Source organism: Heptranchias perlo, unplaced genomic scaffold (assembly GCF_035084215.1).
Source record: "Heptranchias perlo isolate sHepPer1 unplaced genomic scaffold, sHepPer1.hap1 HAP1_SCAFFOLD_590, whole genome shotgun sequence".
Lineage (NCBI taxonomy): Eukaryota > Metazoa > Chordata > Chondrichthyes > Hexanchiformes > Hexanchidae > Heptranchias > Heptranchias perlo.
The window spans coordinates 1-11298 of NW_027139613.1; the positions used below are offsets into that span (position 1 = coordinate 1).

The 11298-nt window shown below is 45.9% G+C and overlaps 1 protein-coding gene across 1 annotated transcript; it reads left to right on the plus strand.

Annotated features, from left to right (window-relative positions):
- Positions 1 to 42: 42 nt before the first annotated feature.
- LOC137316584 (zinc finger protein 585A-like) lies at positions 43 to 11298 on the plus strand. Its single transcript, XM_067980473.1, has 2 exons — positions 43 to 539; positions 5282 to 11298. The coding sequence occupies exon 2, from the start codon at positions 5631 to 5633 to the stop codon at positions 7368 to 7370; it is 1740 nt and encodes a 579-aa protein (XP_067836574.1). The 5' UTR covers positions 43 to 539; positions 5282 to 5630; the 3' UTR covers positions 7371 to 11298.

Genomic DNA, 11298 nt, shown 5'->3' on the forward strand with positions numbered 1-11298 from the left:
TGGAGGGGGGAGCTGCTGATTCAAACAAGAGAAAACAGTAAAGGGAAAAGCTGTTGTAATTTGCCACATGGCAACAAACAGAACAGAAGGAGAAACAAAGTCCAGAAATTGTGTCTCTGGGGCCCAGGGACAGAAGAGAAAACAAACTCAGGGGAGGTTTGGACCCTGCAGCAAACACTGAGCAGCACAGACAGACAGACAGACACCTGTTAGGGGAATCAGAGACAAAGCACGAGAGAAAAATCCTGCAAACTTGGATTAGGGAGAAAAGCAACATGGAGGGAGGGAGAGAGACAGAGGGAGTGGGAGGGAGGGAGCTCTGGGCTCTTGCTGTGCCTTTTTAATCCCTTGCTTTTGTATTTTAATCAATTCCCTCTCTCTCTCTCCTCAGGAATCTCTTTGATGAAATGCTGCAAGGAGATGATCCAGAAAGACATTTTGTGAGAAGGAGGAGGAGGAATCCTGGGCCAAGAATCGTTCTCTCTGCTGGGGACTGACTGACTGAGACCTTCACCGCAGCCTGGACCCGATGGGGGCACGTGAGTGATGTCTGGGTTACTCTGGGGGAATCCTGGGCCAAGAATCGTTCTCTCCGCTGGGGACTGACTGACTGAGACCTTCACCGCAGCCTGGACCCGATGGGGGCCACATGAGTAATGTCTGGGTTACTCTGGGATCACTGGGATATTCAGAGGACATTGGGGGATCACTGGCACATTCAGGGGACACTGGGGGATCACTGGGATATTCAGAGGACACTGGGGGGGGTCACTGGGACATCCAGGGGACACTGGGGGGGTCACTGGGACATTCTGGGGACACTGGGGGGGTCACTGGGACATTGAGGGGACACTGAGGGATCACTGAGGGATCACTGGGACATTCTGGGGTCACTGGGGGGTCACTGGGACATTCTGGGGACACTGGGGGGGTCACTGGGACATTCTGGGGACACTGGGGGGGTCACTGGGACATTCTGGGGACACTGGGGGGTCACTGGGTTTTAAACAGGATGGTGGAGATCACACAGAGAGGGGGAAGGGATTGAACAGGGAGAGGGGGAAGGGATGGCTGCCATTTTGCCCAAGATGGGGGCCGCGCCGGCCGCCGTTTTCTCCATGCTGTCCCCGTGCCATAACACACAAATATATAAATACATTATAAATATATAGATAATATATTATAAATACAAGTTGTTGTTGTGGTGGTGGCCCAAACACAAAGGCCGCCACTCTGGCATCCCCGGCTGCACTCTGGGCTGACTGGCTGCACTCTGGGCTGACTGGCTGCACTCTGGGCTGACTGGCTGCACTCTGGGCTGACTGGCTGCACTCTGGGCTGACCGGCTGCACTCTGGGCTGACAGGCTGCACTCTGGGCTGACCGGCTGCACTCTGGGCTGACCGGCTGCACTCTGGGCTGACCGGCTGCACTCTGGGCTGACCGGCTGCACTCTGGGCTGACCGGCTGCACTCTGGGCTGACCGGCTGCACTCTGGGCTGACCGGCTGCACTCTGGGCTGACCGGCTGCACTCTGGGCTGACCGGCTGCACTCTGGGCTGACCGGCTGCACTCTGGGCTGACCGGCTGCACTCTGGGCTGACCGGCTGCACTCTGGGCTGACCGGCTGCACTCTGGGCTGACCGGCTGCACTCTGGGATGCCCGGCTGCACTCTGGGATGCCCGGCTGCACTCTGGGCTGACTGGCTGCACTCTGGGATGCCCGGCTGCACTCTGGGCTGACCGGCTGCACTCTGGGCTGACTGGCTGCACTCTGGGATGCCCGGCTGCACTCTGCCATCACTCTGGGGTCACTGGGACATTCTGGGGTCACTGCGGGATCACCGGGGGCACTCTGTCGGCCACCTGCCGCCATTTTGTCCAAGATGGTGGCTGCGTTGCCCGCCATTTTGTCCAAGATTGCGTCTCGCCGGCCGCTATTTTCTTTAATTTATTATATAAATAATTCAATTGTTTAAAATGTAATGTTAATAATTCAATAGTTTAATTCAATATAAAAATAATCAATTGCTTAATTTATTACATAAAGAAGCCAATTGTTTAATGTATTATATCAATAATTATTTAATTTAATGTACAATTGGTTCAACTATTTAATTATATAAATAATTCAATAGTTTATATTATATAAATAATTCAATGCATTAATTCATTATATAAATAATTTAACAGCTTAATTTATTATATAATAATTCATGTGTCTAATTTATTATATCAGAAATCCAATAGTTTAATTTATAATGAATTGTTTTATTTATTGTATAAATAATTCAATTGCTCAATTCATTATATAAATAATTCAAGTATTTAATTTATTATAAAAATAATACAATAGTTTAATTCATTTCATGAATAATACAAGTGTTAAATTTATTATATAAAGAAACAATTCTTTAATTTATTATATAAATAATTGAATTGATTATTTGATTATCTAAACAATTCAAATGTTTAATTTATGATATAAATAATTCAAAAGCTCAAATCATTAGAAAAATAATACAAGTGTTAAATTTATTATATAAAGAAACAATTAGAATCATAGAAGTTTACAACATGGAAACAGGCCCTTCGGCCCAACATGTCCATGTCGCCCAGTTTATACCACTAAGCTAGTCCCAATTGCCTGCACTTGGCCCATATCCCTCTATACCCATCTTACCCATGTAACTGTCCAAATGCTATTTAAAAGACAAAATTGTACCCGCCTCGACTACTGCCTCTGGCAGCTCGTTCCAGACACTCACCACCCTTTGAGTGAAAAAATTGCCCCTCTGGACCCTTTTGTATCTCTCCCCTCTCACCTTAAATCTATGTCCCCTCGTTATAGACTCCCCTACCTTTGGGAAAAGATTTTGACTATCTACCTTATCTATGCTCCTCATTATTTTATAGACTTCTATAAGATCACTCCGAAACCTCCTACTATCCAGGGAAAAAAGTCTCAGTCTATCCAACCTCTCCCGATAAGTCAAACCATCAAGTCCCAGTAGCATCCTAGTAAATCTTTTCTGCACTCTTTCTAGCTTAATAATATCCTTTCTATAATAGGGTGACCAGAACTGTACACAGTATTCCAAGTGTGGCCTTACTAATGTCTTGTACAACTTCAACAAGACATCCCAACTCCTCCTATTCATTGTTCTGACCAATGAAACCAAGCATGCTGAATGCCTTCTTCACCACCCTATCCACCTGTGACTCCACTTTCAAGGAGCTATGAACCTGTACTCCTCGATCTCTTTGTTCTATAACTCTCCCCAATGCCCTACCATTAACGGAGTAGGTCCTCGCCCGATTCGATCCACCAAAATGCATCACCTCACATTTATCTAAATTAAACTCCATCTGCCATTCATCGGCCCACTGGCCCAATTTATCAAGATCCCGCTGCAATCCGAGAGAACCTTCTTCACTGTCCACAATGCCACCAATCTTGTGTCATCTGCAAACTTACTAACCATGCCTCCTAAATTCTTATCCAAATCATTAATATAAATAACAAATAACAGCGGACCCAGCACCGATCCCTGAGGCACACCGCTGGACACAGGCCTCCAGTTTGAAAAACAACCCTCGACAACAATTTTGTATCCAATTTATTATGTAAATAATTCAAGTGTTTCATTCATTATATAAATAATTCAACTAAATATTGAATTCTTTATATAATAAATTAAACAAAGGAATATTTATATAATGAATTAAACTATTGAATTATTTTTATGATACAATAAATAAACACTAATTGTTCATGTAACAAATTAAACAATTGATTATTTAATGAATTGAACTGTTCAATAATTTATGAAATGAATTGAACGATTGAATTATTTATATTATAAACTAAACACTTGAATTATCTGCTTCCAAAGTCTTTGTTTTTCGGCCTGGTATTAAGATCATCAATGGCGGCTGCATCACCCAGCATGCAGCGCGGTTCAGATTGTGCCCCATCTGAATCAGTGGAGCCCAGTGCGCAGGCGCAGTAGTGACTCATTATCGGTCAGTGTGTCCTGAGCATGCGCGGCCAGTCGAGGCTGCGGGAGGAGCGCGTTCGGTGCAGGTCAGAGGATCGGAGCAAGAGGCTCAATAAACCCCGGGGCCCGGGTCCGGGCTCAGGCCCAGGCTCAGGCTTTACAAACCCCGAGTGCGGCCCCAGACCCGAATATAAAACAGTGAACATTATCCCCCCCTCACTACCCGCCGGGAAATGAAGGGGAAATGGGGATCGGTCAGGGAGCGTCTGTAAATGAAGGAGAAATGGTGATCGGTCAGGGAGAGTCTGTAAATGAAGGGGAAATGGGGATCGGTCAGGGAGCGTCTGTAAATGAAGGAGAAATGGCGATCGGTCAGGGAGCGTCTGTAAATGAAGGAGAAATGGTGATCGGTCAGGGAGCGTCTGTAAATGAAGGAGAAATGGTGATCGGTCAGGGAGAGTCTGTAAATGAAGGGGAAATGGTGATCGGTCAGGGAGCGTCTGTAAATGAAGGAGAAATGGCGATCGGTCAGGGAGCGTCTGTAAATGAAGGAGAAATGGTGATCGGTCAGGGAGCGTCTGTAAATGAAGGAGAAATGGTGATCGGTCAGGGAGCGTCTGCAAATGAAGGAGAAATGGCGATCGGTCGGGGAGTGTCTGTAAATGAAGGAGAAATGGTGATCTCCATATCTTCAGTCATCCAGGGAGCTCTAGCTTTGGATGCCGTTCCTTTCCTCCTCATGGGAATCTGTCTACTCTGTACCCAAACCAACTCCTCCTTGAAGGCCTCCCATTGTTCAATTACTCTTCTGCCTGACAATTTTTGATTCCAATCCACCTGGACAAGATCCCTTTTTAACTCACTGGAATTAGCCCTCCTCCAGTTAAGAATTTTCACATTTGACTGTCCCCTGTCCTTTTCCATAACTATTCTAAACCGAATGAGATTATGATCACTGCTGCCCCACTGAAACATGGTCCACCTGCCCCACTTCATTCTCCACACCGAGCCCACTGCTGCACTCACACTCACTCTCTCACATTCACTCTCTCACACTCACTCTCACATTCCTCTCTCACCCTTTCACTTATGGTTTCGGGCCACTGAAAGATGATGCGATGGGTTTGGATTTCAGCACAGGGAGGAGGGAGAGTGTGTGGGACGGGGATTTACAGCTTTGAGGAATGAGAGAGGAAATAATGTTCCATAGAAAGTAAAGTTATCTGATCTGAATTTCTATCCTGTAATTACAGTGATAACTTTTATAAACTCCTTTCACAGGGGAGGATTTGCAGAGGGAAACTCAAACCAAAGATCACGTCAAGATCTGACAGAGTCACTCGATTCATCAGGACCTGAATATCATCGGCCTTTAAATGTGGAAGGAGAAACATTTGTCTGTTCTGTCTGTGGGAGAAGATTTCAAACATCAGTGTGAGTGGAAAAGCACCGAGACACACACTGAGTGAGAGTGTTCCAGTGCACTGACTGTGGAAAGAGCGTGAACCAGTTACACAGCCAGAAAAAACATCGCACCGTTCACAGCGGGGAGAAACCATACACGGGTTCTGTGGGTGGACGAGGCTTCAACTGATCGTCCAACCTGGAGAGACACAAGGACACCCGGACCATGGAGAAACCGTGGAAATGTGGGGACTGTGGGAAGGGATTCAATTACCCTTCAGAGCTGGAAACTCATCGACGCAGTCACACTGGGGAGAGGCCGTTCACCTGCTCCGTGTGTGGGAAGGGATTCATTCGGTCATCCAGCCTCCAGACACACCAGCGAGTTCACTCTGATGAGAGACCTTTTAAATGTTCTGACTGTGAGATGAGGTTTAAAAGCAAAATTAATCTGCTGATACACCAACGCACTCACACGGGGGAGAGGCCGTTCACCTGCTCCGTGTGTGGGAAGAGATTCACTATGTCATCCAGCCTCCAGACACACCAGCGAGTTCACACAGGGGAGAGACCTTTTAAATGTTCTGACTGTGAGAAAAGGTTTAAATGCAAAAGGAATCTGCTGACACACCAATGTACCCACACTGGGGAGAGGCCGTTCACCTGCTTCGTGTGTGGGAAGGGATTCACTCAGTCATCCACCCTGCTGACACACCAGCGAGTTCACTCTGGGGAGAGCCCGTTCACCTGCTCCGTGTGTGGGAAGGGATTCACTCAGTCATCCAGCCTCCTGACACACCAGCGAGTTCACTCTGATGAGAGATCTTTTAAATGTTCTGACTGTGAGAAGAGGTTTAAAAGCAAAAGTAATCTGCTGACACACCAACGCACTCACACTGGGGAGAGGCCGTTCATCTGCTCTGTGTGTGGGAAGGGATTCACTCGGTCATCTGAGCTTCTGACACACCAGCGAGTGCACACTGGGGAGAGGCCTTTTAAATGTTCTGACTGTGAGAAGAGGTTTAAAAGCAAAATTGAACTGCTGAAACACCAACGCACTCACACTGGGGAGAGACCGTTCATCTGCTCTGTGTGTGGGAAGGGATTCACTCGGTCATCTCACCTCCTGACACACCAGCGAGTTCACACTGGGGAGAGGCCGTTCACCTGCTCCGTGTGTGGGAAGAGATTCACACTGTCATCCAGCCTCCTGACACACCAGCAAGTTCACTCCGATGAGAGACCTTTTAAATGTTCTGACTGTGGGAAGAGGTTTAAAAGCAAATGTAATCTGCTGACACACCAATGCACCCACACTGGGGAGAGGCCGTTCACCTGCACCTTGTGTGGGATGAGATTCACTCGGTCATTCATCCTGCTGAGACACCAGCGAGTTCACTCCGATGAGAGACCTTTTAAATGTTCTGACTGTGAGAAGAGGTTTAAAAGCAAATTTAATCTGCTGACACACCAACGCATTCACACTGGGGAGGGGCCGTTCACCTGCTCTGTGTATGGGAAGGGATTCACTGGGTCATCCACCCTGCTGAAACACCAGCGAGTTCGCACTGGAGAGGGGGCGTTCACCTGCTCCGTGTGTGGGAAGAGATTCACTCGGCCATCCAACCTGCTGAGACACCAGCGAGTTCACTCCGATGAGAGACCTTTTAAATGTTCTGACTGTGAGAAGAGGTATAAAAGCAAATTTAATCTGCTGAAACACCAACGTACCCACACTGGGGAGGGGCCGTTCACCTGCTCAGTGTGCAGGAAGGGATTCACTTGGTCATCCTCCCTGCTGAAACACCAGCGAGTTCACACTGAGAGACCTTTAAATGTTCTGACTGTGGGAAGAGATTTAAAATCAGAAACGAACTGCTGTGACATCGACGCACTCACACTGGGGAGAGACTTTTCACCTGCTCCGTGTGTGGGAAGAGATTCACTCGATCATCCCACCTTCTGAAACATTAACTTGTTGACACTATTGAGTGACCTTTTCATGCAGTGACTGTGAGTAGAGCTTTAAAAGCAGAAATGAACTGCTGACACATCAACGCATGCCCATTGGTTGAGAGACTGTTCACCTGCTCCGTGTGTGGGAAGAGATTCACTCAGTCATCACACGTGCTGAGACACCAGCGAGTTCACGAAATGAGCAGGTCCAACGAGCCGGTCTGTGACACAGGCCAATGACTCAGTGCAGCTCGTTACCCAGTCACTGGGCTCCGTTATAGCCTCTCCTGTCAGTAACACACAAAGAGAAATTGTAAATCTGTAACAGAAAGTGATAATGTATAACACTTCATATCAACCACCAGTTTTTCCCTCTTTCCGGCTTTTAAAACAATCTGTTTCACAGTTTGTCAAACCCGAAACAGCCTCTGGGATTTGCTGATTGAGAATTTCAGTGGAAATTGGGACCGTCATTAAGTATCGGAACAAATATCCCCGCTGAGGTTTCGGGATTGTTACTGGTTTATTGATATCAGTGAGTGACCAATTTTAAACCAGGTGAGGGTCTGAACCTAAGGTAAGAGCCTGGGAAAGACAAGAGATTCTTCAATGTATCAAGTTAAATTACACTGATTCCACCAACACTGGACATCACATCCCTCAAACATTGTTACCTGTTACTGTATAAAACTGGTGAGGGTGGAAATGGGAAATAACTGAAAAAAACTTCATTGCATCAAAGTTAATTCTGATCATTATTATTATACAAACATTCTACAGCCGGTCCCTTAAAAAGGACCCAATATCAAACCAGTCCCCAGTCCTTGGGCCTGTGCCTATGTTGTGATTTGCACCCGCTTCTGACTGACTTGGTATCAGACGCACTCCCGTCAACAGTAAACGGATGGAGCCGGATCCATAAGAGAAAAATGAGGACCGAGCTCCGCGGTTCTCCCAGAGTGCGGGAGGCGGAGTAACAGCAGCAGACAGAGAGATCTCTCTAAACCAGCCGCTGCCGCCGGAGAGAAGCGAGTCCCGTTCCGAGCCGTGTCTGTCAAGCGCCCGCTGACCCTCTCTTCACTGAAGGGGACCGATTCAGCACCAACTCACACACCCACCATTGGATCATTGAATCACCTTCAACACCTGAATTACATCACCACTTAATCCTCTATACACGAGGAAATACAAACCTTGTCCACGCAGCTTGCCCTCATAATGTAACCATTTTAGCCCCGGTATCATTCTGGTCTTTCTGCGCTGCACCTCCTGCAAGGCCAATATATCCTTCCTGAGGTTTGGTGCCCAGGACTGAATGCCGTACTCTAAATGTGGCCTTAGCAGAGTTTATAGAATTCTAACATAACTTCCACCCTTTTGAATTCCAGTTCCCTTGAGATAAAGGCCGATATTCCATTAGCCATTTTAATTATTTTTTGCACCTGTCTGCCAACTCTTCCTGATTTCCCGAAGTATCTCTGCTCACCCACAGTTCCTGGCTTCTCACCATTTTGAAAATACTCTGATTTATCTTGCTTCGGGCCAAAGTGGATGGCCTCACACTTCCCCAGATTGAAACTTTGAACAGTCTGGGGCTCTTTTGTATAGAAAAGAGAAGGCTGAGGGTGACCTGATACAGGACTTTAAGATTATGCAAGGGTTTGATAGGTCAGATGTAGATAAGGTGTTTGTACTTTTGGGAGTGGGGATGTGAGAACTTAGGGCCATGAATATAATAGTCATCAATAAATCCAATATCGCATTCAAGAGAAACAGACTTCCCCAGAGAGTCGTTAGAATGTGCAGCTCTCTCCCACAAGGAGTAGTTAATGCGAATCGCATGGATGCATTTACGGGGAAGCTGGATAAACACATAGAGGAGAAGGGAATATTAGAGTTTGCTCATCGGGTTAGATGAAGAGGGGTTGGAGGAGGCTCGTCTGCAGCATAAACACCGGTATAGTCTCGTTGGGCTAAATTGCCTGTTTCTGTGATGTACATTCGATGTAATTCTATGTAAGCTCCATCTGACACAGTTTTACCAACTCACTGAATCTATCAATTTCCCTTTGTAACTTTATGCTCCCATCTCCACTACTCACTGTGCCTCTTAACTTGGTGTCTTCGACAAACCTGGATATTCGGCTCTCTATTCCTTTATCTCCCTCAATTATACATATAATAAAAAGATGATTTGCCGGTACAGATCCCTGGGGGACACCACTAATCAAATCCTGTCAATTTGAGTACATACCCATTAACCCTACTCTCTGTCTCCTACCTCCAAACCAACTCCCTCCCAATGTCAATGGGTTGCTTTGAATTCCACGTGCTCTCATTTCTGTTCACAGTCTCTGATGTTAAACCTTAACGAATGCCTCTGGAAGTCAATATACACATAACCCCCATAGACACTCCATTATTTACATTAGTTACATCTTCAAAACATTCAACTAGTTTCGTTAGACTTGACTTACCCTTTACAAATCCATGCTGGCTCTCTCTGATCAATTCATGTTTATCCAAGTGCTCAGTCATTCTTTCCCCAATAACAGATACTGGTAACTTCCCCACAACAGACGTCAGACTAATAGGTCTATAATTTCCTGTTTTATCTCTCCTCCCCTTCCTAATTAATGGAATGACATTTGAAATGTTTCAATCCATGGAACAATTCCTGAATCAAGAGAGTTTTGAAAGATCATGACTAAAGCATGTACAATTTCCTCACCTATTCCCCTTCGTCCCCTGGGATGGTCACCATCAGGTCCTGGGGATTTGTCTATCTTTAATCTAATTGTTTTCTCCAATACCATTATTTTACTTTCACTGAAACAGTCTGAACCCACAACAGAATGTGACGTGTAGCTGATAGATATGAATGAGAGGTGGGAATTATTACCATAATTTGGCTCCGTGGCTTATTTGCTTAAAGTGCTTGTCCAGTAAACTAGAGATCCTGGATTCAACTCCCAGCGGTGCTTTTGTGTAATTCATGGTGTTTGGTGAATTTTAGAAGGAAAAACGCACAATGCGGTGTTTGTGTTTTGTTCAGGATCCAACACGGAACTGATCAGGAAGTCTCTTCAAAAATGCCTTTTCATTATACAGACAGCCCTCTCATAGAATGTGTCAGTGACACGTTCTTGTTTCTGGGCTCGTTGAGGTCGGGGGATAATTCTCGATTCGAGGGTCATACCCTGGAGAAGCCCTAATTTAACCCTAGACTTTTGATCTTGACGTGCGGTTCAAACTTTTGCAAAGAGGAAAAATAAATCCCCAAATCGCTCCACCTGAATCTCAAGCAGTCTCGGAAGAAGTTCAGTTCAAACAATCAGGGCTTTAAAGGCACCTCAATGACCTGCACTTTCATTGAACAAGCTTTGCTTACAATTGCATTCGACCTTGAAACCGCTCTGGGCTTTCATCTCACTGAAGCAGAGTGTGGCCGCTTTGTATCTGTGAGCATGTCGGTGACGAGGTTCGCTCTGATATTGGTCGCTTTCAATTTTTAAGATCTCGCCAAACTCAGGGAAAAGAAACTGAGAATCGAATTGTCCCTGTAAGTGATGAATTGAAGGGATTGGTGCTCCAAGCAGATCTGGAAAATGCGCAGTGCGGTCGCTCAGGAATTCCAAATCCACCCTCTCGCCACTGGGCGATCATATTAACTGAGCAGAGAATAAATGTCACACCCTTTATTTTGGAAAAGCAAAACGGTGGGGATTTTTATCATAGCCCGATGCCTTTCGTGTTGGATCAGATGTTCCCCGTTGCGTTACTTTCATCTTCATCGGAGAACCGGTTCGGGCGTTCCTGTGATAAACGGCGACAATTGCCTGTTAATGTTAAATTTAAGATGCAGTCTATAAAATGATTAAATTTCATCACATGCAAAGCACAAAAATCTTATTAAAGTTTTGACTGTCTCTCGGTAA

Coding starts and splice junctions, on each gene's coding strand:
- LOC137316584 (XM_067980473.1), top strand. CDS start 5,631: ATGGAGAAACCGTGGAAATGTGGGGACTGTGGGAAGGGATTCAATTAC.